The sequence below is a fragment of the Dermacentor albipictus genome, chromosome 6, assembly GCF_038994185.2.
Source record: "Dermacentor albipictus isolate Rhodes 1998 colony chromosome 6, USDA_Dalb.pri_finalv2, whole genome shotgun sequence".
In the NCBI taxonomy this organism is placed as follows: Eukaryota; Metazoa; Arthropoda; class Arachnida; order Ixodida; family Ixodidae; genus Dermacentor; species Dermacentor albipictus.
In genome coordinates, this window is record NC_091826.1 from 24,848,674 (window position 1) to 24,875,533 (window position 26,860).

General features: G+C 50.1%; 1 protein-coding gene across 2 annotated transcripts in view; it reads left to right on the forward strand.

Moving 5' to 3' along the window:
* LOC135896507 (ionotropic receptor 93a-like) overlaps positions 1 to 17,153 on the forward strand; it is a 203,558-nt gene extending 186,405 nt beyond the window's left edge. Inside the window, exons 2-8 of one of the 2 annotated variants that reach the window (XM_070540177.1) lie at positions 2,106 to 2,212; positions 4,360 to 4,450; positions 10,777 to 10,944; positions 12,772 to 12,908; positions 13,575 to 13,791; positions 15,633 to 15,925; positions 16,778 to 17,153. In XM_070540177.1, the coding sequence (XP_070396278.1) occupies positions 2,106 to 2,212; positions 4,360 to 4,450; positions 10,777 to 10,944; positions 12,772 to 12,908; positions 13,575 to 13,791; positions 15,633 to 15,925; positions 16,778 to 17,063 (1,299 nt within the window). In that variant the 3' untranslated portion in view covers positions 17,064 to 17,153. The remainder of the gene's footprint in view (positions 1 to 2,105; positions 2,213 to 4,359; positions 4,451 to 10,776; positions 10,945 to 12,771; positions 12,909 to 13,574; positions 13,792 to 15,632; positions 15,926 to 16,777) is intronic. The other variant, XM_065424933.1, reaches the window with a different exon arrangement.
* Positions 17,154 to 26,860: the final 9,707 nt, after the last annotated feature.

Here is a 26,860-nt window from a genome sequence, read left to right on the forward strand (position 1 = left end):
TGTCGTCCGAGAGGCGAAGCATCGATTGCGATAGCAAAGTAATAGACAGCTATACAAGGTAAGCATAGTAGTTTTATCGGGCGTACAAACTTGCAAACATTCGCCTAATAAATACATTTTTTAAAGATATGGGGTTTTACGTGCCAAAACCGTGATATGATTAGAGGCACGCCGTATTGTGGGGGCTACGGGATAATCTGGACCGCCTGGAGTTCTTTCAAACGCACTTAAATCTAAGTACACGGGTGTGTTTTCGCATTTTGTCCCCATCGAAATGCTGCTGCCGTGGCCGGGATTCGATCCCGCGACCTCGTGCTTAGCAGCCCAACAACACAGCCACCAAGCAACCACGGCGGATCTAACTAAATTAACAAGCAGATTGTCAGTGCGCACAGGCAAACACGAACACATCACGCTATGTGAGCGCGCTGTCAAAACACCGGCGTGAGGAAGCACGGTAGCAGTAGCGAGCGAAGTGACCTTCGTGCTGCTTATTGCTTCAAAGCAAACTGACACGCCGCACGCACAGAGGTATGAGCCGTTGAAGCACATCGACTCTGCCCTCAACGCAAATCGCTTTCAACATACGGCGTGCGTGGCCGTGGAGTACGCTGTACAATGGCGCCCCTCCTCTCCTTTTCTAATCCTGGAACCTAGCGCGTGATGGAAGACGGCACGCTTCTTTCTCGCTTCCCTCCCTACCGCGCGCGCGAGAGACTGAGACGCTTTTCTGTTGCACGCTTTCACTCGCACATACAGCATCCGGTGCGCGGCGATGGTATTATCGCCCCTGTACTTTATACGGAACATCACGCCGACGCCGACGGCAAGAATGCGCCAGGAGTGTCCATATGGTTGCTGTTACAATGAAACCTGCGTTAGATGCAATCAGTCACGAAAGTGATCAAGAAGCAGCAGGTTGAGATCTATAATCATACTCGCGCGGAGCTTGATCGGAGCTGCCGATCGCTTCCGTTAATCTAAATACAGGAGCCAGGCTAAGCATTGGTGCATGTTTGCACTGTGCCAGTTGCGATTCGCTAATCCATCTGTGATCCTCCCATCCAACTAATTCGCTTCCGCTAATCTAAACACAGGAGCCAGGCTAAGCGTTGGTGTACGTTTCCATTGTGCCCATTGCGATTCGCTAATCCATCTGTGATCCTCCCGTCCAACTAGTGCCACGCACGAGGGGATCAGCAGACGACTGTGGTCACTCCTTTCTCCTGCGTTTCTTTCCTGAAAGGTTGACACGATCTGCAACTTTGGCTGCACTACAAAGGTTTGGTAAAACCGCGAGTAGGCTATTTACTGTCGTAACTGCTTGCAAGGTCAAGCAGTGCTGTTTGACCTGTATGCAATTTTAGCTCAGTGGTAACGCATATCGACTCAACAAAGAGAAAAAAAAAGATAATTATCTATAGCCGAACTATTGTATCTGTCCTGACATACTGTGGTCTTGGTCGTGACCGCAGTGGTCTATACTGGACCATTCCAGCAAAAAAGAAAAAAAAAACGTAATGAAAAATTTCAGAACACGAATTCTGTTTGACGTAATAGTTCTGCAGAAACCCGCAAGGTGGAGAGAACTTCTCTCCACCTTGCCGGTTCCCTCAGAACTATTACGTCAAACTCTTGTCTTTGCTTCTGAGTTGTTGATAAATTCGACTTCGACCGCCATCTGTTAGCCGCCTGGTTAGCTCAGATGGTAGAGCGGCTGCCCCGGGAACGCGGTGGTCCCTGGATCGAGTCCCGGGCCAGGACAATTTTTTTTCAACTGCGAAGCTTTCCTTTCGACGAATCCGTATGGGTTTCCTATGTAGCACTTAGCTACATTTGGGTGGATGTCTGATTCTCCCTTTATACGAATTCTGTTAGTGCTTGCACTTAGCTTCCGACGTATTGCTTCCATCTATACCGCATGGACTCGATCCCGAGGCCAGCCATGCCTTCAGCCTCAAACAATGTGACAAATATTTGAAAGCGGCTCAAATTTCACATTTCTTCGACGAATCGTCTCATGTACAAAGGACGCATGTGCTGTAATACAACGTTTCCTTTTCTCTTCCCCCCCCCCTCCCCATTCCCGATACATGCCGGAACAGCATCTTCCTCATGCAGACTTCTATCCGAACGGTACCATTAGGACGTACCTGTACGTTACGTCCCTCGTACAACTGCTTTGGGATACAGCACGGAAGTTTAACGTCAGGTAATCTTTTCATGCATGCTAGTCTGTCTTTAAAAAAGAAGACAAATGAACTTGATTGTCACGTAACTACACGCATTGAGTTCGAAAGTACGAGACGTAACGCTCAAGCAGTTACCGATGTTCACCACCTACCATGATGTGTAGCGGTAGCACCACTTTTTGTTAAACCCATGGACAGGAGTCTTGGACTTGAAAAGTGAGCACCTGTAGAGAACCATGAGCTGAGAACATATGCTGCAGCATTGGCTCTCGCAGCTGTCTGATCACACCGTCCACGTTTTAAAACTGCCGTGTAGAAAACACTCTGTGCATCTAGCCGCACGTCAAGCACGCAGTGGTGCGCCATTTCTGGCTGGGTCTCGGTGTCCAAACACTTGGAAAGTTTGAACTAGAAGTGGCCTTGAACGTGGTAAAATTCAGCACAGAAGAGAATGCTTTGCGGAAACTGAACCTCAAGGATTTGAAACTGCAGCGAGACCACGCAGTAACTTAGAACCCGATGCGTCCAGAAATGGGCCGTTACTGTAAAGAAGAACCAATTTTGGCAACTTGACACCAGCAAAGTTAGGGGTACGTTGCAAAAGAGTTAATTGACCGTCTTTTTAGCATACGCTAAAGAAGATGAAGGTGGAGGCTCGACTCCCACCAAAGCTCGTAGGTTTGAGTGCCTTAATTAACTTTGCTCTAATTAATACCAAAGGTCGTGGGTTCCGACTGCCACCAATGGTTGTGGGTTCGGCTACTATCAATTTTGGTGCCGTAACGCCGGATGGTAAATTTTTTCAAACCGCCGGACATCGAATTTCTCGACCCATGAGCCACGTAAGGCTTTCGCCTTAATGACAGTAACGTGTATGTATAGCATATATATATAAAAGAAGGTTTAACAACACCTGCATACGGACTAGATGGCGCATTGCAGATCAACGGAAAATTAGCGCACAAGAAGACACTCGCAAACAACCGAGAAAGACACAGGACAGGCGGTATCCTGACAGGACAGGACAACGCCTGTCCTGTGTCTTTCTCGGCTGTTCGTGAGTGTCTCCTTGTACGCTTATTTGCCGTCGATGAAAGATAGAGTACTTTATAAATGCAGATTGGAGGCCCTGCCAATGTATATCTTTATAACTACCCTGATGAATAAGAGGAGCCGAGGGGCCCAATTTCTTAGTAACAACGTCAATGCCCAATACTGTCAGCCACGACACGTCTCTGAAGGCGGGCGGATACGCCAGTGCTTGATCGTGGCTGCATCAAAGCGTTTGGCTCGTACCATTACGTGCGCGGGCCAGTACCAAATTAGGATAAGGTCAGCAGGGGTCGCTTGGGTCGACATCGGTGCGGGTGAGTTACATGTTCGTCCCACTGCTGCTTGTGGTAAGCGAGTGGCCAAACCCAATTGTCCAGAGCACAAAAACTTGGTGGTGGTGGTGAAAAACTTTATTGAATAATGACAGGAGAGAGTTGGGGCGGCCTTGAGGGCCGGCCCCTAACAAAATCTAGGAGGGGTCCCTAGTCAGGGACCCCTGTGGCTTCTGCTGCAGCATGCGCTCGGGCCACTAGGGCGCGTTGATCCTCCAGGGTCGAGCAGCCGAGCAGAACATCCTCCCAGCTCTCTCGGGTAGGGGGGAATGGGAAGGGGTGTGGCGGGGACCACCGAGTCTGAGGGGCAGGCCCACACCATGTGGAAGGGGTCCGCGAACGGATGGTCACGGTGTGGGCAGGCCCCGGAGAACGCCGGGTTATCGCGTTTGAGTATTGCCGGGCACAATACAGTGTTGGTGTAGAGACGAAGGAGCCAGCGCTCGTCCGTCTTGTGCGGACACTTGGTGCGGAGTTCCACGGTGCCGTGATCCATAACCCTTCGTTTATCGAGGGAGGTCAACTAGGTCCACGATTTGGTTGCGAGTGGTGTTGCTCAAGATGGATCGTTACCAATTGGCCCAATTTGCAATCCCAGTGACTTAGAGTTGTTCATTATTAGGACTCAGGAGCGGTATGTAGTGGGGAAGTTCAGGGTGTCTCGGCGCGGGGCAAAGGGGGAGCTAAACTACGTATGATTTCCGAGAAGGCGGTGGTACTTTATGTTCATCCGAGCAAGCACTTCTCGCCCAATTGTGTGCCACAAACGCTTTGTCATGCAGTCAGAGGACTACCATTCCCCCGGTCAACGTCTGGGGGATTCGGCTGCCGAACGGCACCTGGACCGGCTTCCTCGGAGAACTTCAGAGAAACGTAAGTCGATCTGCCTTCCATCGTGTACGCCGAAGTCAGTCGCTCACTCGCCCATTAGCTCATTCGTTTGTTCGTTAGGCCGATCGTTCGGGCTGTTCGCTTCCGTTGACGATCATCGTCGATGGTTTCTGCATAATTTTAAGGGGAAAGCCTTAGACGGCTCGTGGGGCGGAAAATCCGATGTCCGGCGTTATGGCTCCAAAAAATTTGTGCCACCTAATGGCACCAAAATTGTGTGCCACCAAAAAGTGGCACCGAACCCACGAACTTTGGCCGAAGCCGAACCCATGACCTTTGGTGCTAATTGCGTAGAAGTTCATTAAGGCAGTTAATTAAGGTAGATGTAGTTAAAGCACTCCAACCCACTACATTTTGTGGGAGAAAATAAGTAATAGGAGCTAGCAACGCATTTGAATGAGAATGTCAAGTAATTTAATGAATACCTCGTGAGCACGCAGGCTTTTGCATTGATTCTCTTTAGCGTATACTAAAGTGACTCAACTTTTTCTCGAGCTCGTCGGGCGGAATTAACTGCTTGTTGAACGTCATTGCTCTGCAAGAGACCTGGGGCTTCACGCCAAAATTACAGGGGTATACATGCCAAGTAAGTGAGGTCACTGGTCGAACAGCCATTCTGATCAGCAACACCCTTGCCGCCATAGCACACAACAAGATTGCTGACACAGACATAGATCATGAGATTACCGAAATTATACCGAAAAAGAAGAATGGGGGAAGTACTTTTATTGTAAACGTATACAGTCCTCCAAAGCAGAAGAAGGGCAAATTCACGCACCTTTTCCACGGTGTGAGCAGGTTGGTTAAAAACAACACGCTCGTAATCGTTGGAGACTTCAACGCCAAGGATCCTAGCTGGGGATACAAGACCACCGATAAAAAGGGTACGACAGTCAAGGAGGCGGCTGACAACATAAACTGCCAACTCTTAACGGACCCAGAGGTCCCCACCAGGATGGGAAACAGCATCCAGGAGGACACCAGCCCTGACCTCACCTTCGTAAGAAGAGCGAGACAGGCGGTATGGGAAAATATGCTGGAAAGCCTGGGTAGTGATCATTACATCATCAAGACGCAAATTGGAATGGCTCACGTAAAGCGTCGGATAGGTACAGCAAAAATAACGGATTGGGATGCCTTTAGACAAGCCTGTGATGGACATCCGCTGGGCCCGATACTGTCAATCGAGGAATGGGGGAATATGCTGAAGGAAAGGCAAAGCGAGTACACCAAGGAGATCGACCGCACAGAGCAAATACCGGAGGTTGACTCTAGACTGCTTCGGCTATGGGAGGCAAGACAGAGCCTGACCAAAAGGTGGAAGAGACAGAAGTTTAATAGGAAGCTAAAGCTGAAGATTGCGGAAATTACGCAAAAGACAGAAGAGTATGCGGAACAATTGGCGAGAGCAAATTGGCAGCAATTTAGCAATTCCTTAAGCAGAACCCTCAGTACCGCTCGAACGTGGAGCATACTCAAAGCACTCCTGGACCCGACTAAAACCAAGTCGGAGGACAACAAGGCCATACAGAGGCTGGTTCACCAGTTTCAGGGCTCAGAGTATGAGCTCATGGAAAGAGTAAGGCACAAGTGCTTCGGGGACGGTGACCCAGCAGCCTACACGGAGTGCTACAAGGGGAAAGAAAATTCTGATCTGGACAGGCCTATAACCAAAGAGGAAGTATACGCAGCAATAAGAAATACCACTAGGAATACGGCTGCAGGCGCAGACAAGATAAAAAACGCGCTGATTCGCAACCTGAGTGATGAGCTGGTAGTCGAACTTACTGACTATCTCAACAAGCACTGGGCGGAGGAGACAGTACCCGAGGAGTGGAAGCATTCGGAGGTAGTGATGATTCCAAAACCTGGCAAAAAACTGCAAGTAGAAAATCTTAGACCAATCTCTCTCACGTCACGCTTAGGCAAGCTGTACGAGCGGGTGGTTACAATGAGGCTACAAAAGTATATGGAGGACAACGAGCTGTACCGCCCCAGCATGTTTGGATTCCGCGCTAAATTATCGACGCAATACGTGCTCCTCCAGCTCAAGGAGGAGGTGCTCAGCAACGTCCCACGAAACAGCGAACACGTCATCATGGCACTGGACATTAAAGGAGCCTTCGACAATGTCAGCCACGAAGCCATACTCACAGGAATGGATAGCCTGAACTGTGGCAGAAGGATTCATGGCTACGTCAAGGCCTTCCTCTCTAACCGGACAGCAACAATCGGCCTGGGAGCAGTCAGATCAGAGAAGTTTCGCACCCCAAACAAGGGAACTCCGCAAGGGTCGGTCATCTCCCCCATCCTCTTCAACGTCGCAATGATCGGGCTAGCAAGACAACTTGAACAACTTGAAGGCATACGGCACGCCATCTACGCTGACGACATCACGGTATGGGTGAACCGGGGATCGCTCAGCGAAAAAGAAGAGTGCCTGCAAAAAGCGGCCACCTGCGTAGAAACCTACGTTAGGGCCAGGGGCCTCACCTGCTCGACGGAGAAGTCCGAGCTCCTAAGGGTGTGGCGAGGCAAACAAAATCGAACGGTCCCTACAAGCGATGAGCTCAGCCTCAACGTATACCTCGCGGGACAACGCATTCCGAAGAAGACCACCATTCGGATCCTGGGGATGTGGCTTCAATCCAATCAACGGTGCAATCATACTCTGACACTGCTGAAGACTGCCACCATGCAGGTAGCCCGTATGATCAACAGAGTATCTAGCAAGAGACACGGTTTGAAGGAGAGCGACACACTTAGGCTAGTCACGAGCCTCGTGGTTAGCAGAGTGGTGTATAGCCTTCGCTACCACAAATGCATCAAGCAAGAAGAAGAACAAGCGGACGCCATACTGCGAAAGGCGTACAAAACTGCGCTTCACCTGCCGCAGCGCACATCAACCGAGAAACTGCTGGCCCTGGGACTGCACAATACCTTCAGTGAACTAAGAGAAGCACTACTATGCTCTCAGGCACGTAGGTTGATGCAGACCCCCACGGGAAGGGTGCTCCTGCGAAGATATGGCGGCGGCAACATGATGCAAGAGATCGAGCGTACCGAGGCCATTCCGGACAAGTATCGCAGTACACTGCGAGTCGCACCGATACCCAAGAATATGGACCGGAACCTGCACAAGGCGCGTAGAGAAGCAAGAGCGGATTACGTGCAGAGAACCTTGGCGAACAAGGACAACACAAGGTATACGGACGCGGCAACGTTCGTCAAAGACGGAAGACACAACAGCAGAGCAGTGGCGTCGGTGGTTAATTCGGACCTCAAGGAGATCACCAGCGCATCACTACAGGACTGCACGGTAGTCGAGGCCTAAGAGGCAGCTGTGGCTCTGGCAGCACTGGAGGGCTATCGATCTGGCAGGTCCCTAACAATAATAACAGACTCTCAAGCAGCATGCCGTAATTATACAAACGGCAGAATTGGGCGCAAAGCACGCCATATACTCTGCTCATGCGACCCGGGAAACAAAGTTCACCATACCATAATCTGGGTACCAGGGCACACTGGCATAACAGGGAACCAAGAGGCGGATAGGATAGCTCGAGGGCATACCAACCGGGCGTCCGACACATCCAGCCTTGAGGAACCCGAGTCAGTACCCATGGGCTACTCAGATATACTAAATTATTATAAAGGGGTCAGACTGAAGTACCCACCCCCGGATAAGGATCTAAGCAGAGAGGATGCTGTTGCATGGCGACAACTGCAGACGGGTACTTTCCCGAATCTAAACCTTCTGAATAAAATTTTCCCTACACAATATGAGGCTAAGTGCCCATGGTGCGGAGAGAAACCAGATCTTTACCACCTATCATGGGCCTGTCAAAATATTGAGTCCCCAACTATCTATAAAATTAAAAACCCGAGTGCGGAACAGTGGGAGAGTATGCTTTCCAGCGTAAGCTTGAACGGCCAAAAGCGCCTAGTAGAGCGAGCTCGCGGGTTGGCCATACTCAGTGGAGCCTTGGACTAGGGCACCAACCCTGTGATTGCATACAGAAGAATCCATCAGAAGATGGAAGACGCCGTCTGAAGCCGCGAAGATTGCTTTTCTAGAGCACAATAAATGTTTTCCGATCCGATCTCGAGCTCGTAGCAGATTAGCGCCACCGGCTCACAGCGGAGAGCACTACGGTCACGGCTCACACGTTGCAAGTCGTCACGAACGTGATGCCACATGCTCTTGGTCAGTGACCGGCGATTGAAACGAATGTTGACTAGGTTGAGCTAGCAAGGCGTGGACACTACGTGTTCTTCGGTTAAACTCTGTGATTTGCTGCAGAGTGGTATTGTGGCGCCACGTGTGACGTGCACTTGGTGAAGGGACAACGGTTGCCTCCGAGATTTTGGGGTACACCTTTTCGTCCCTTCCCACTTGGTGTAAACTCGGTGGTGTCCTGCACAGCGGTATTTTAAGCAAACGTGACGTATGGCAAAATTTCATTCCATGTTTTGTGTTCCACATCAATGTACCTAGAGAGCATGTCGGCTAATGTTTAGGCGCTCTGTTAAGCTCGTTAGTTTGGAGGTGATAGGCTGTGGTCTTTCGGTGGTCGGTGTACGTCAGGGTGACGACTTGTTGCAATAACTCCGCTGTAAACGCTGCACCGTGGACAGTAATGGGTACAGCGTGTGCACCGTGGCGAAGCACGATGTTGTGGACGAAGAAGCTGGCGACTTCAGCAGCAGTTCCCCACGGCACAGCTTTCGTCTTCGCATAGCGAGTTAAATAGTCAGTTGCCACGATTATCCACTTATTTTACAAGTGTGACGTGGTGAACGGCCCAAGAAGGTCAATTCCCACTTGCTGGAACGGCGCCGGAGGGGCATCTAAAGGCTGAAGGAGGCCGGCAGGCTTGACGGGTAGAATTTTACGCCTCTGACAGTCACGGCATGATCGCACATAGCGCTGAACCGACGAAAATAGGTGCGGCCAATAGTATTTTCGCCGTATGCGCGCTAATGTCCTCGCGAAGCCTAAGTGGCCGGCACAGGGATCGTCGTGACACGCCTGTAAAATTTCCTCGCGCAGTGCCGTCGGAACGACGAGAACGACGAGAGTTTCATTGCGTAATTATGCATATGACGGTTGGTAATGTGTTACGCGTTCAAGAAAACCTTATGTAGAAACCATCGACGACGATTGCCAACGTAAGTGAATAGCCCGAGCGAACGAACGAACGAACGAACGAACGAACGAACGAACGAACGAACGAACGAACGAACGAACGAACGAACGAACGAACGAACGAACGAACGAACGAACGAACGAACGAACGAACAAACGAGCCAGCGAACGAACAAAGGAGTCAGCGAACGAACGAACGAACGAGTGAGCGAACGGACGGATGGACGGACGGACGGAGTGTTATGCAGCAGAAGTAAGCTGAAGGGTATCGTTGCGCTATCTATAGCATACACTTGGTGAATGGCGACAGTTGCCCCCTAGACTTCAATGCACACTTTTTCGTCTCTTCCCACTTTCTTTTTGTTTTTTGTTTTGTGTTATTGCGTTACTAGACATATGACACGCAATGGGCTTCAGACAATGTGGAATGAAAGGGATGATACATAGGATTTTGTGGCGCAAGGGCTTGTAATAGCCACAGAGCGCCAAGAAATGGGGCGATATTTCGAGGGTGTTGTAAACGACAAGGGGCATATGCTACATGGCTGCATGGTCACCTAAAAGCCTTCGCTGTAACGTGCGTAAAGTTTATATACATTAAAATAATGATAATGATATGTAGCAATGTGATATAAACCCACGCATACGCAAAGTACATAACCTGCCATCGCAGGTAAAATTCTGAGTAATTGCGAATTTCGGAGGTAAACGTGACATGCCAGAAGCTTCAAATATGATGCTTCACACATGCCGCCGAAGCTTAATGCGAATGGCGCTGCTCTGCTAAGCTCGAGGTCGCGTGCTGGAAGCCGGCCGCGGCGGCCGCATGTCGATGGGGGCGAATTGCAAGAACACTCGTGTATACTTAGACGCATTTAGAGAAACCCTAATGGTCGAAGTTATTCCGCAGTGGCCCCAATGCGGCGCGCTACCCAATTAAACCCCGTTAAGTGCAAGTAAAATCCAAGACATTTATATATTTGACAAGGTACTTCACGAATTAATGCCAACAGCAAGTGTAGCTTGAAGTAATAAAGAACAGCGAAATAGTAAGGAGTACTAATTTTTAGCTGCTTCACTATTGTGCTCATTCTAGCAAATGCGATTATGTTCGGGAAGCTCCACTGATAATCTGCTACAAACTCCTGGAAAAACCCAGGAAAGCGATGTGGCGTTCACGCTGTTCACGCCGACTCTCGAGCGGAACGTGTTGGCCCAGGCGAGCGACCCCGTCGGTTACGAGGAGCTGGTCATCCTGGGAGGCTTCAGCGAAGACGCCGCTCACCAGATTAGCATCACCGGCTCGTTCACAGTGTTCGGGATGGAGGTACGTAGACATGTCCGGTGTATTTTTAAAAGAAGGACTGGTAGCGGAAACGTTACGCGCTTGCGCGGCGCAGGAACCGCAGTCACGGCGTAAGCTGGAGAAGGGGCTCCATGGGAGCTCCGTTTTTTTCGGCAGCACGCACTAGAGGGTCTTCGCGGTGGGACTTCGCTCGGAGGGTCTTGCGCCGTTTTCACGAGAACGAACCGAACTGTCCGCCCGCCGTCGACGGCGAGCAGCGACTTGTGCTGCTCTCTCCACAGCGGTCTGCTGAGCCCGACGCTGCCTAGTTGCAGCCAAGCGCGTAGCCCTACGATTCGCTTTTTAAGCAGTGGTCCGTGCGCCTTGCGAGTAGGTGACATAACATGTACCGAAGAGTAAACACAGGTGTCAAGACCAAGCGGCGCACGTGTTGCAACCCTTGACACGTGGCAGGTACGATGCAACTGCTACATGTCGTGACACCTGGTGGAGTACAACGCACTCGCAATACAAGGTTTGCACGTATCGACGCTACGCGGCGCGTATTTCGCATCACGTGACTCCTCGCACGCTGGGACGCGCGTGTAGGGCATGTTTCCGCAGCAGCTGGCGATCGCTGGCGTGACGCGGTCCATGTAAGTCCCGCAGCCTTCTGCGTTGTAGATCGATGGGAGGCGAAATGCGAAAACGCTCGCGTACTTAGATTTAGATGCACGTTAAGGAACCCCGGGTGGTCGAAATTTCCGGAGTCCTCCACTACGGCGTGCCTCATAATCAGAAAGTGTTTTTGGCACGTTAAACACCATATTTTTTTCTGCGTTGTAGAATGAGCGACAAGCGCACTGAACCGCAGCGAAGCACTCGGTCGTTTCTTCAGGGGATCTGTTGCCTACGTTCGTAGTTTGCGCACGGGAAACAGCGCCGGACTGGATGCCTTTATTGGACGCTTGCACGTGCTTTCCTGACTTTTGAACGTGTTATATCAGTCAACTGAAATTTCTGTAACATCTTGCTTTTCTTCATTTGCTGAAGATTCTGCTCCCGTGTAATAAAGAAAAAAAGCTGGCGGGGTGCAGTGGCACAGTAGCTGATTCTCAGGCAGAAGGTTTGGGTTTCGTTCTGGCTACAACTGGGTATATCTTTTTCTCATTCCTAGCAATAGCTGCTACGGACACTGGTGGCGGTGGGGGCTGCAAACGTGGCCAACCTAAACGGCTATTGGAATGAGCCCATAACTGCTTACGCTGTAACAATAAAAGCTGCTGAACCTGGCGGATTCAAAAGTGGCATAAAATAGTATGTAAAGATTACGTGAACAGATGAATGACAAATAAGTGGCAGGTTGAAGAAATGCCGATAAGAATACGGTAGTCAATTCAGTGAACATTCAGAAATGAAACACATGCAGAAGAAAACGCATAAGTGTTGATGTGTTCGATTTGACGAAGTTCTCGATTTAACGAATTAAAGTTGACATTGCTACTACTAATGATAATCACATGTTCCATGATGCATTAACTAACATTGTATAATTGCGAGCTTTATTCGTACGAATTCTACTGACTGCCTTTTTTTTTCATTCAAATATTTCTGTGTACATTGTATAAGGACGAGCTTCATTTGCATGAATTAACTGTAGTGACCGCTTTTTGTTCAACTATTTCTTTATAACAACCCACTCCCCTGTGTAATGCCAATTGGCCTTGAGGGTAACATAAATAAATAAATAAATAAATAAATAAACTTCCACTTTATATTGACTCCATTAAATCGAGGTTCAGCTCTACGTCATTTTCATCTCGTTCGTGTATTACACATGCTGTTCTATTCGTGTTCTCAACTCTCCAGGTTTGGTTGACGCTGCTTGGCTTTCTCGTCATGATGGCTTTGGTCGCATCCCTGGCACAGAATTCGGAGCACCAGTTCCTGTTCGACTTCCAGAACAACCTATTCCGACTATTTGCCATCTTATTCCTAGAGTGCAAGTATACGCTCACATGTCTGTGCAAAAAAAAAAAAAAGGAGACGTGAAACTCGGGAACTGTCTCGTTAGGCAGCTCGCAAACTGACTAGAATGGGCGCTTTTACCTTCGTTTGAAAATAGCCGGCGCAGAAAACACCTACGCAGGAAAAGGAACGAAAAGAGCAGCACAAGTGACTTCTGTTGCACTGTCACGACTGTGGCTGTACTCTTTAAAAAAGAAGGGGGATGGTGGGGCTCACTACAGTGGTCAAGGCTTCTTGATAGGCATCAATGCAGAGGGGAGAAGGGCGAATTAAAATCCCGAATTACTATATACAACGCAAGTGCCATGTGCATTACAACACATTTTTGCCGGATCATTTGTGCCATAGGGCAGTGCCAACTGAATGTCATATTCATGCGATGTTAGAAATACCTCACTTGACGTTATGTTTACAAAATCACTTGGTGGCAAAATCCGGGACCCAATTGTACTGAGCGAAAAAGAAAGACTTCCTCAACAAGTCTATGGTGGCAAAATCCGGGACCCAATTGTACTGAGCGAAAAAGAAAGACTTCCTCAACAAGTCTATCGCAAAACGAGTAATAAGGAAATCACAGACGTTCACGAAAGAGCAAGCTATTCAGCTTCAGCCCGACGTCTTCTCCTCTCCTTCGATGCAGCCAGCCCACGAACGCCTCGTCAGTCGTCGGCGCGCATCGTGATAGCATTCTGGTGGCTGGCGATGCTGGTGCTGACCAACTTCTTCAGCGGCGAGATGAAGGCGGCCCTGACCGTGCGTCAGCCGAGCGGTCACCGTGTCGACTCGGCCGCCCAGCTGGCCGCCCGCGACGACGTGGACGCGTACACCATGCGTGGCACCAGCTATCACCTGGTTCTGGCCGTGAGTCCATCGTTTGACGGGCGGTTTTGCTAGTCCTGCACCTCTGTCGGCGCAGACCACGCCGTTCGTCGCAATAATCACAAACGCGTCGCAATAACCGTCGCAAATGGTCATACCAATGAGAGAGATAGACGTTTTGCGGGGCACTACAGGAGGCGTCGTGTGGTAGTTTGCTCTCTTTTTAACGCGAGAGCGTTAAGGAGCTCGTGTCGCAGAAAAACCGGTGTCGTCGGCGTCGGCGGCGTTGGCCGTGAGCGATAAATCCCAGAAGGCACTTCATAAATAAAAAACATCGTGCAAGATGGGCTGGTGGGAATCGAACCAGGGTCTTCGGAGTGTGAGACGGAGACGCTACCACTCAGTCACGAGTTCGTTCCTTCGAAACGGGACAGAATCGCCTCTAGTGAATACGGTGTTGCCTTAGAAACGCGCCGTAGAAAGTTATACTGCCGTGTATATCGGGAATTATGAGCATGCAACTTACAGGAGTCGCAGTTTCACGAGTACCGAAGTACGTTTCCGCTAAATTTCTTCTGCGCACTGCGCACACGCAAAGCCATCTTGCGGCAAACACAGAAGACCCTCTCCTCGCAATGTACGGCGCTGCCCCGACAAGTGGCGCGCCACTCGCCCCATGACCGCGTCCGCCTTCCACATAACTCTGCCGTAGCTTGCTTACAATATAGTCAGGAGCGCGTTGTATCCGCGACATGAAATCGCCCAGGCGTACCGAGAGTTACCAACACAGTCTTGATGTGTAAAGTTCCGGCATAAAAAAAAGCAACACGCAGTGAAAATTGATTTATAATAGACATAATACAAGTTTACAAGGATCGAGCTGTCGTATGCACAGTTAATAACACCAGAAAAATGCAAGGGCGGTTCCTGTTTACATATTGGTTCCTAACTAGAGCTGTAACCATGTTCCATAAAGCCACCAGTGAACTAGCCCAGCCTTCAGCATTAGTTCACGCTCACACCGACTGCCTCTGTCTCTTTTTTTAAAATTTTGCTTATGTATCTCCGAACACTTACACTTCCCCGTGTTTACGGTAGCCAACCAGTCGCGGTTTGTTGTTGTTATTGTTCTGAGTGGGTGTGGTGCATACCCACAGGGGGGAGGTGATTGGACATTAATCGGGTGGTTAAATTCATCATCATCATCATCAGCCTGGTTACGCCCACTGCAGAGCAAAGGCCTCTCCCATACTTCTCCAACTACCCCGGTCATCTACTAATTGTGGCCATGTTGTCCCTGCAAACATCTTAATCTCATCCGCCCACCTAACTTTCCGCCGTCCCCTGCTACGCTTCCCTTCCTTTGGAATCCAGTTCCTAACCCTTAATGACCACCGGTTATCTTCCCTCCTCATTACATGTTCTGCCCATGCCCACTTCTCCTTCTTGATATCAATTAGGATGTCATTAACTCGCGTTCGTTCCCTCACCCAATCTCCTCTTTTCTTATCCCTTAACGTTACACTCATCATTCTTCTTTCCATAGCTCGTTGCGTCGTCCTCAATTTAAGTAGAACCCTTTTCGTAAGCCTCCAGGTTTCTGGCTTTGCTTAAACTCCCTGCATTTACTTCTTCTTCTACTTTCTCTCTCTCTTTCACTTTCTCTCTCTGCGTACATCCGAGAGACGTGTGGTAGAATTCGTAAGACTTACAAAAAGATGTGTGTGTACTCACACACACATTTTTTTCACGTGTGTGTGTGTGTGTGTGTGTGTGTGTGTGTGTGTGTGTGTGTGTGTGTGTGTGTGTGTCCGTCCGTCCGTCCGTCCGTCCGTCCGTTACTCCTTCATCTATGCCCGGCGTCGTGTTCCACACACACGCAGCACTCGCCAAGGGAGCACGACCGCCAAGTTGCGAGCAAGCTGAAGCCGAGATTCCGGGTCCCCTACCGACGGCTGTTCTCGCCGGCCGTGCTGGACGAAGTGGTCAACGGCAAGGCGGTCATCCTCTCCGATCGGACCTCGGCCACGTACCAGATCACCAAGGCCTGCCATGACTACCCGGGCCACGAGTTCTACTTCGGCCGCGAGCGGCTGTTGTCGCACATGTTGGTCGTCTACTACGGCCGCCGCCGGGAGCCCGCACTGGAGAACGTCATGAAGCAGTGGAACAAGAGGTGAGAGGCGCAGCTCGGCTAAAGAAAAAAAAAATAATCAGTGGCATTTAATCGGTAAATGCGAGGGAAATGGTTGGATGGAAGGATGAATAACTTTCTTAACTTTCGTGAGCCCGATTAGAGCGCAGCGGCCCGATCTCACGTCGGGACAGAGAGGCCATGCCCCTCCGCCGCCTCGCGGGCCCGATGGACAGCTCAAAGCTGTGCTTTAGGGTCCGAGCTGCGTAGAGCTCGGTCCCACTCTTCCTTGGTGGTCCTGGCCCCCGGCGCCAGGGGGCAATCTCAGAGCATGTGAGCAAGGCTAGCTATATCCTTCCAGTAACGACACGCATTGTGAGGGTGCGCGTCCGGATAGATCTTGTGCACCGAGGCCGGCCATGGGCAGGTGCCCGTCTGAAGCCGCCTATACGTGACTTCTTGTGCTTTATTGGGTGCTTTGTGCGGTAGCGGCATGGTTTTCTTGACTAACTTATAATGCTGGTTGAGAATGCTTCAGCATGATTCGCACCTCCATAAGGTGTCCTGCATGGATTCATGATGTAAACCGCGGTCACCACATTGCAAAGTGTTGCTCCGAAGCTCACTCGACGCATGTCCTGCCTTTTCGAGGAGCGAAGTGCAGCTGGCGCTGGTCTGGAGCCATTTAAGTCATTTATGTACAGCAAGTAAAGCTTCTTTGTCAACCTGCAAGTTTCTGCCCCATATATGTTGATACCGGTATAGAATCCAACGATTGTGCATTCTTCTTTTCAAGGACAACGGTAATCTACACAGTCCATACTTTGAGTGTTAGTTATTCCGTGCATCCATTTATATAGTACGTCCGTACTTAAGACGCGACCACAACTGCAGGATGAACTGGCTGACCGAAGCGGGCGTGGTTCGCAAGTGGCACGATGACACCGAGTCCCTGGCCGGGGAGTTCTCGCGCTGCCCCAAGATCCGCATGGGTGAGGCGGAGCAGCTCGACTTCGAGCACCACCGGCCCATCTTCGTCCTCGTCCTGGCTGGACACGCGCTCGCCTTAGTCGTTCTCCTGGCTGAGGTGCTGCTGGCCTGGCGCGTTGCAGCGCCCTCTGGAGCATCCCGCAGTCCCGCACGCTTACCTCGCACATACGCTCGAAGAAATAAACGTTAGGGTGAGGGCCTTAAAGAGCAAGACGTAGCACAGTTCATACCAGACTTCTACGTAACGGATTGCGTGTAATTCATTGCTCGTGATATCTTACACTTTGTTGAGATTTTTTTGCTACTTACCGATTACATTTCACACTCGGTAACGCTCACTGTGATTAAATCACTTTTCTCAGCAACCGATCACACGTATAGTTAGTCACATTATCGACGAGACGAGCTGAAACAGCTGACGCAGTTATGGGAACATGATTTTGTCGGGAACTGCAGTAGAATAACCCGAGATCGTGCCACGCATCAGTCTGGCGTATGCACGTGTTCAGAAAGGCAAATCCGGGAGCTCAATATAAAAAGCTGGCCGACGAATGGAACCGGTGCTGGTATATCTCGAAAGCGACGGGGTCACTTAAGACGTTAATGCTGTGAATTCACCTGTGTGGCCAATTTTTAAAGCTTTTCATGGGCTCAACCGCGTGAGCGTCTTCTTCGAGTCCCAGCAACGGTGAAGCGCTGTGATTCACAGACGACGCAGAGGCTGAGCAACGACAATCCTGTGCGCGGGATATCTGTAGCCCTCGGCTCACACATAGAAGCGAGTTTTTTTAGGTGTCGCTACTAATGTGTTCACGACGAAAACGAGGGAAGAAGACCAATAAAAAAGTCACAGTTTCGCCGGAAAATGCGAAGCATCGATAGCGATAGCAAATTAGTAGACACCTATACGAAGTAAGGGGTAAGTTCTATCGGCCGCATAACCTTGGAAACATTGGCTTACTAACTTACCAAGCATGGTGTCACGCGCGCACGAGCAAATATGAACACACCTCACTCGATGGCCGCTGAAATTTGTTGTCTGGACGCGGGAGTGAGGAAGTGCGGCAGCAGCAGCGAGCGAACCGACCTTCGTGCTTCCTCTCGCTTCAAACGCGAACTAAGCGGCGAAAACACAGCGCACACGAAGCTATCAGCACTCGGGGCCCTACGTCCCCCTTATCTGGAGTCAATGGATTATGTGGGCTAGGATTCAATAACAGCCTGGTACACACACAGTTGTACATACCCGCTGATCCAAAGTGAAATCCGTGAGGCTCACGAAACTGTGGCAGGTGCCTAGTTTGACGCATCCAGTAATACATTTGGTATGAACGAGGTTCATTGAACGGCGCCACGTAAGTTGGCGCTTGGCCCGCCAGCGACACACGGGCCAAGTTTGTACGCAGACATTTCAAACGCAGTCTGTTGTGGTGGTTCAGCAAATTAGCAACTTAGTCCTTTTGTTTTAATGCGTTAGCATTCTTAGGGTGCGTCATGTACTTTACAGGTGGCATGTATGCATGCGTGCACGCTTGTTACATTGTTTGTTTTGTGCACCTTGCAGGCCTCGCGCCGGTTTGGCAGCGGCAGTCTTCGTGGTAGATGCCAACAACTGTTATAGAGTTGTTGGTATCTAAGCTAGAGTATAGATAGATAGATAGATAGATAGATAGATAGATAGATAGATAGATAGATAGATAGATAGATAGATAGATAGATAGATAGATAGATAGATAGATAGATAGATAGATAGATAGATAGATAGATAGATAGATAGATAGATAGATAGATAGATAGATAGATAGATAGATAGATAGATAGATAGATAGATAGATAGATAGATAGATAGATAGATAGATAGATAGATAGATAGATAGATAGATAGATAGATAGATAGATAGATAGATAGATAGATAGATAGATAGATAGATAGATAGATAGATAGATAGATAGATAGATAGATAGATAGATAGATAGATAGATAGATAGATAGATAGATAGATAGATAGATAGATAGATAGATAGATAAAGTACCGCTGCAGTACGTGCCTGATACACAACTCGTTCCGACGATGGCAATGCGTTTTGTCGCTAAAGTAATTCGATATAAACGCATTACCATCGACCATTATCGCAGGATGCGTTCTGCCGCATTTTTTAATGCGAAATCATTACGTGGCCCATGAGGCGGACAATCCGGCGCTGGTGCGACTAGGTTATGGTAAAAAATATATATATATTCGCAGTTCAACCGCAAAGGCGAAGCACCAATTGCGATAGCAAATTGGTTGATAGCTGTACAACGTAAGGGGAGTAGTTTTATCAGCCGCATAAACTTGTAAACATTCGTTTATTAACTAAATTAGCAATGATAAAAATGCATAAGCGTGACTTAAGGAGAACGTAGAAAGAAACAGTCCCGCGGAGACAGCCCTTTCTGTGTCTGCTTCTTTCTACGTCTTTGTTCAGTCGCGCCTACACATTCTATCATGGATTCAAACCAACTGGCCAGTCAACGTGTTTTAACTAAATTGACCAGCACGGTGTCACGTGCACACTGGTAAACATGAGCACATCTCGCTCGATGAGCGCGGAAACTCTGAAAACGTGGGGCTTAGGACCGTGCGAGCCAATTGACCTCCGTGCATCTGCCGCTTCAACGCGTATGAAACGTCAAAGGCACAGCGCATACGAAGCTACCGGCACTACGCAGACTCTGCGAACATCTCAGACCGCTTTCAAGACACACGAGCGCCGGCAACGCGTCCCTACGGCGCCCGCCAGAGGCGTCTACTACGGCTTCCGACATTCGCGAGGCCAACGCCGCAGTAGAATCTGTAATCGTGTCCACTCTTTACGGAGTGGCGGATGAGGAGGAGGACATCGAGGCATCGTAGCATCGTGTTACGAACTTCCAACCGGTGCCACCAGTGTTACGACATCCAACCGGTGCCGCCAGTGTTACGAACTTGTACCGCTGCACCACGATTACGGCTTTGTGGTCCCGTAGAGCTCGTCACCCGTTTCGTGACAGAGCGTTGGTAGCGAAGACTCCGAGCCTGGCGTCGATGAGAATAACAAAAGGGACTTTATACATTATATACAGGTTATCATACAGGACATGAACGGGTCGGCACTGGGGCCGAGTGCTCACAACAAACGCGACTGTTCTCGCACGACGACGTCCGGCGAAAACGCGTGACACATCTCACCCCAGTCGGGAGCGACACTCTCTCCCGGTGGGGTCGGCAGATCCTGTTTTCGAGCGGCGTGTCGCTGCTTTTATAATCCCCGAGGCCCATTGTCACTCAAACGGCCCAATACAAAGTCAGCACACGACGGTCGTCCGAAGGGTCCAACCAGCGACCGCGCTGGCCACCCGGTTCAAAGTTCGCGCGCGCGGTGACCTCCAGGCAAGGGAGGTGCGGCGCCGGGCCGTCGGGCACACGCGGACACGTCAAAACACGCTGCTCCGCCGAGGCTTCTCCCGCACGAAGGCGCAGCATCTTGACTTGTGAAGGGAGAATTATGGCGCTCGCAGGATAGATTCTGCATCTTGCAGATTCGGGATCCGGGCTTGTGGTAATGGCACAACAGCATCCCCGCCCTCAGATAAGGCGCCGGGAAGACGAGCTGCCTCCACGTGGCTCGGATGCCAGGCGCGCACGTTCGTCAGGCTCGTCCCAGTTCACGTCCAGTGTCGGGACGCCAGGTAACATCACGTGCCCAGGTCCGACTCGCCAGGACAGGAGCTCTGCTCACCACGTCGTCGCCAAGGCACCTTGACCAGCTCCGCTCGGGTCGTTCCTAAGACCTTGCTTCTCGCCACTGGTCCCGCTTGGTCGTTCTGCAGCTTGCAAAACCGACCGGCAAAAGGCAACACCCAACACGAACAAGTGCCCTCTGTCTCCCGTCAAACACCAGACAAGGCCATAATTCAAATCAACCTAACTAAATTGCTATCCCTCTTTTTGCTCCCGCTGCAACAAGAGGCAGGTGTACGATCTAGCACACAAGGCTCAAACAATCAGTTTTCAAATCAACAACTCAACAAAATAGAAACAATTATTAATCAGCAATAATAATTACAAATAGAATGGTCCCCTTGAAATCGCTTTGGACCGAAAACATACTTCTGAGGAAGCAAATGAGGTCATTCATTTTTCCCGGCGATATTTTCGCGGAATCCGAAGCTGCTTATATTTGCGACCCTGCTTATCCGTGTAGCGGCGGTACAATAAGCCAGATTCCTTGCCAAATGAAACCCCCTTTTCTTTCACTCCCCGTTTGACGCTCTTCCTCAGATCGGCTAGTGAACAATCTTCCTGTTGTTCGCGAATCAGACTTTTTCTTTCAACTGCAGCCTGCTCCTGCCGGCTGGCGGAAACCGGAGCGAGTGTGGAGCCCGCGTCGCCTAATTGCGGCGTCGAGTCTATATCGCGGCTAGCACTGCACGCGTCACTCCCACTCACTTCCAGGACCCGCTCGTCTAGGCCAGCCTCCGAGCTCTGCCTCTCCCGTGACTGCTCGCCACTCAAGTTACCGTGATCGGTCCGTGTGCCGCACCGCTGTTCGCTCACCGACGCTAAGTCAAGTTCCCTCGACAGCGGGCGCGCTTTGGATCGCGTGGGGGCCACGTACGCCACGTCGGCAAAGAATGATTTGCCGTGATCCCTCAGCAGCTGCTCCGAGCTATTTGAGAAGAGGTAGGAAAATTGCTCCGGGAGGGCGGCTGACACAGCGGCTTCGGTGTTAAGTTTCCCAAATTCTCCTTCAATGCTAACCGTTGCGATCGGTAAACAGACACTCTCCTTCTCGGCCACTTGCCGTATCCTAACGCACTCTCCCGTAAAATCACTCGAGGAGACGAAAGACGGGTGAACAACGTCCATAGTTGCTGCAGAGTCCCGCAGTGCTCGGCACTTCTTGCCGTTTACCTTAATTTCCTGCACATAGGGCTCCAATAGACGTATGTTTTTGTGAGTTTCCTGTATCGTTGCAAAAGCAATTCTCTCTGGGCAGCTTGCAGCGATGTGCCCTTGCTTTTTGCAATTGTAGCAGGTTAACGGTCTCCGTTTTTCAAAAGAACGCGTCATTTCGTTTCGCTGTTTCGGACCATCGTCATCATTCTGAGATGCATTCTGTCCATCCCTTACAGTTTCTTTGGGAAGGGACTCGTCGTCCCGAAACTCGCGACGCGTGATTTCCTTCCGTTCGTCGGGCTTCCCGTAAAACCCATCTCTTCTATCTGCTTTTTCTATGCGCACTGCCTTGCTGTGCAAGCTGCGGCGAGTGTAATACTCTTCCGCTAACTCTGCTGCCTTGTTTAGCTTAACCTCCTTTAGCCTATCTTGCAGCCAGAGCCGGACATCCTCATCAATGCAACGGTAGAACTGCTCCAACGCGATGCATTCGACAATTTTGTCGCGGTCGTCGAAAACCTCTTCGCCCTTCAGCCATTCCACCAAGTCGGCTTTTAGACGAAACGCGAAGTCAACATTCGACTCCTTACCCTTTTTTGCATACCGGAACCTCTGCCGGAAAGCTTCGGGCGACAATTTGTACTTCCGCAGTAGCGCTTCCTTCACATCACTGTAGCTCTCAAACGCCTCTTTCGATAAGCAAGTTATTACGTCTGATGCCTCCCCAGGAAGCAACGCTAACAGATTCTGTGCCCAGAGGGATCGCTCAATGCTATTCCGTTCGCACACGTGCTCAAATTTCACGAGGTATTTGGCCATATCCTCTCCAACGACAAAGGGTGGAAGTTGATCGCGTATTCTTGGAACGTTAGAAGTGAGACTAGGCGCTGGCGAGCTATTTCGGGTCTCCAACTCTTTCATTTTAAGCTCGTGCTCACGAATCTCTCTCCTTTCCTCCATGCAACGTTCCTTCTCCCTCTTTTCCTCCTCGCGACGTTGCTGTTCTCTCCTTTCCTCCTCTTCGCGACGTTCCTGTTCTCTCCTTTCCTCCCTTTCCCTTCGTTCATTGATATCCGCCCAGGCCTCAGCGGCCTCCTCAGCCGTTACGTCCCCAGTCCTCATGACCTCAAGGATCGCATTCTTTCTTTTGGTTGAGCCCAACTCAATGCCCAACTCCTCACAAATTTCGAGAAGTTCCTTCACCTTGTACTTCTCCATCGTTCACACTGTCCTCCTGCTGTTTACCCTTTTTGAATATACCTGCCGTACGCTACTATAACACTACTAGTAAGACATATGCAAGTATATCACACACTGCCCTGTTTACCCCCTCAGCATCCCCTGGTTTTCAAAACACTCTTACTAGGCTTGAAACACACAAGGTTATCACAATGCAACACCAAGTCAATCCCTGAGCTACTATAACCTGTGTCAGAGAAAGTCTGGTGTTTGAGGTAAACTTCAGGCACTCACCGCGCCGAGGTAGCTGATGCCGGTCAATCCCGTAGCTGCCATCCAGTGTTACGAACTTCCAACCGGTGCCACCAGTGTTACGACATCCAACCGGTGCCGCCAGTGTTACGAACTTGTACCGCTGCACCACGATTACGGCTTTGTGGTCCCGTAGAGCTCGTCACCCGTTTCGTGACAGAGCGTTGGTAGCGAAGACTCCGAGCCTGGCGTCGATGAGAATAACAAAAGGGACTTTATACATTATATACAGGTTATCATACAGGACATGAACGGGTCGGCACTGGGGCCGAGTGCTCACAACAAACGCGACTGTTCTCGCACGACGACGTCCGGCGAAAACGCGTGACACATCTCACCCCAGTCGGGAGCGACACTCTCTCCCGGTGGGGTCGGCAGATCCTGTTTTCGAGCGGCGTGTCGCTGCTTTTATAATCCCCGAGGCCCATTGTCACTCAAACGGCCCAATACAAAGTCAGCACACGACGGTCGTCCGAAGGGTCCAACCAGCGACCGCGCTGGCCACCCGGTTCAAAGTTCGCGCGCGCGGTGACCTCCAGGCAAGGGAGGTGCGGCGCCGGGCCGTCGGGCACACGCGGACACGTCAAAACACGCTGCTCCGCCGAGGCTTCTCCCGCACGAAGGCGCAGCATCTTGACTTGTGAAGGGAGAATTATGGCGCTCGCAGGATAGATTCTGCATCTTGCAGATTCGGGATCCGGGCTTGTGGTAATGGCACAACAATCGTTGCCGTAGAAGCGGGTCCCTTCTCCATCGCATCACGCCTCTGCCTTGGGCGCCACAGCAGAGAGCACGCATCCGGGTCACGTTCCTCACTCACGCACGCGAGATTCGCCGGCTCACCCTCGCACGTTTTCACTCATACGAAACCTCACGGCGACGGCAGAAATCCTGTTTATATAATTGCTGTCGCAATAAGAGGCTGCGAACCTTCGACCTTTTGGAGGAAGTCTAACGCACAATATTTGGTGTTAATTAAGGCACTGTTAATTAAAGTCGAGTTAATTAAAGCACTGCCACCCACGATCTTCAGTGGGAGTCGAAACCAGGACCTGTGGTGTTCAATGAGGCAAATTTATTACGGCACCGTTAATTAAGACACTCTGATAACTTTTTTTTATTGCGATAGGCTTGCCCTTAAGGCATAATTCTTGGAGCGTATATGTGTGTTATATGTGTGCTGCGAGGCCTGTGTTGTGTATGAATTGAAGCAGTGTTTTGTGAAATCTGTTGTCATGTATCCAGCGGTCATAGCTGGTTGTCACACTGTAGCGGAGGCCGGCTTGCAGTAGGAGACGCGAGCGTTCCGATTGTAAACCCGTACATGTCCATATTAGGTGGTATGCATCTGATTCCACCACAGGAACGGAGCAGTATGGACACGTAGCACCCAGTGGTAAATGCGACCAGTTCCACCTTGAGACAACAGCCGGTGTAAGGGCCACCCCGGCCCGAAGCCTCCTAAGCACAACTTCCTCCGCCCTAGTAACGTGAAAGGGGAGGGAGCAGATACACGGTGGGATAAGAGCGCGTGTGTCCTGCCGGAGAACATTTTTACGGGCTCGCAGCGAGTTACGGGGTTGGGGTGGGAGGGGAATAGGTGGAGGATCAGGATTAGGAGGGCAGTGTGCCTGCTGGTCAGCAGCAATGTTGTGAGGGTTCGCTGAATGGCCTTGAATCCAGTGTACCTTGACGAAAGTAGCTGTCTTACTATTCATAGTGTGTATTCTCTCGCAGATTTCCATTGCCTTATCAACCTTCTTGAGTTCCTGAATAGCCGCTAAAGAATCCGTGAAGATATCTAGTTTCTTGGTGGTAGGCAGCTTAGATGTCGCATCTTGCACAGCGTCGTGGATGGCTTGAAGTTCCATTACTAGAGCGCTGGCTTCCGTAGATAAATAGCGCTGGTGGCCGCTGATGAAATTATGCGTAGTACTCAGAAATGATGTCCTTTCGCCGTCTGGGAGAATGGCAGCATCCGTATAGACTTTGCAGGTGTTAACGCATGATGCATCGACGATGTTGTGTTCGTCAATAGTACCTGTTGTATCGCTGCTCTGAAAACTCACGCCCTTTGGTGGGAGCCGAAGTCGAATGCAAGAACCACAGCTGGTCTGAATGATTCCCTAACTGTCCACTGTCACTTAGAACCCACTATCGAGTTTGGGGTCAATGAACTCCACCAGGTATTTATTCTTTCTTCCCATGGCACAAAACAAAGAAAAAAGAAGAGAAAGCGCTCCTGTAGAGGTGCTTGGTATCGATCCCAGTACCTCTCCCATGCTAAGCGAGCGCTCTACCTCCTGAGCTACACCCCTGATATTTTTGCATGATTTTTCTTTCAGGTACACATGAATCTTTCGATAAAGAAACAGATAAACGAGCTAAGAAGTCTGTTCTAGAGACATACACATACACACAGCACCGCAGTGTTCCTGTTCATTCCTGAAACACGCTGCTCAAATCGCGGTCAATCTTATGGTGCTAAGCATAAGTCCTTTACCAATACAGTATGTCAGTCTGCACCAAATTCAATTTGTTCGTATAGATCTGGCATTTGATCGATCGTTTGAATAAAATGAGGTTCTCGTGAAATTATGGGCTCGGTATTTCCATCCAACATTTTTTGTTTTGCGCTGGCTACGCATTACAATGACAATAAACCTATCAAATGGTACGCCGGAGAACACGTGGAATTGGACAGGTATATTCATTGCTTTTTATATTTGTTTTATGAATACTACAACCACCATGCGGTGATTTTAGAAGGGTGGTACAAGCTTTGTGTCGTCTTGCAATAGCTCTGAATTAACGTCGATTTCAGCCACGTTCTCTATTTCGTCGGCAAACGCAATCGAAGAACCGCGAAAAAGGTGTCGATCCTCGTTACTGAAGTTAGTGACAAGCAACTGAGAGTGGCCATCACTAAGCTGGAGCACACTCCCGACAAACACCTTGCGTCAGTAAGTGTGATAAGTTACTTTCTGCTATAACTTCACCTTCGCGCATTCCACCGCACATAACTTCGACGAGGACACTGGCTCGTGGAGAAAGCGTAATGGTTTCGGCGGAAACACAGAGGCCGTCGTACACAGAATCCCGTTCCCTGATATCAGACAGCAGCGAGATGCTGTGAACCACTAGACCACAGACCACCCAGTGATCCAAGTTGGCGGGAAAACGGTAGAGACACAGGCGGAAAGACAGGAAGCCACACAGACAGACAGCTATCGGAAAGTGCTTGAAGTGCCCTCATAATGCTAATCGCAATAAAATGACAACGGCGTCAAAACAAGCAGACGCCGAGTCCGACCGTCCTACGTCTCACTGTACAGGCGCAACCTACCGTTTCTGCTGCAACGGTCAGGGATCAGTTCACCCAATCTACGACGCAATAAGACCACTGACACACACATATACCTCCGCTAACTTTGGAGTGGTAACCAGCTTCGTGACAAGATGCGATGAATGCTTCTTCCTTCGAATATGGGAGGTGGCGGGTTCAAACACCTTGCGGTGTATATTGCGAACCCACTACCGGTGATACCGTGATTACGTGCAGCTGTAGTTGGCG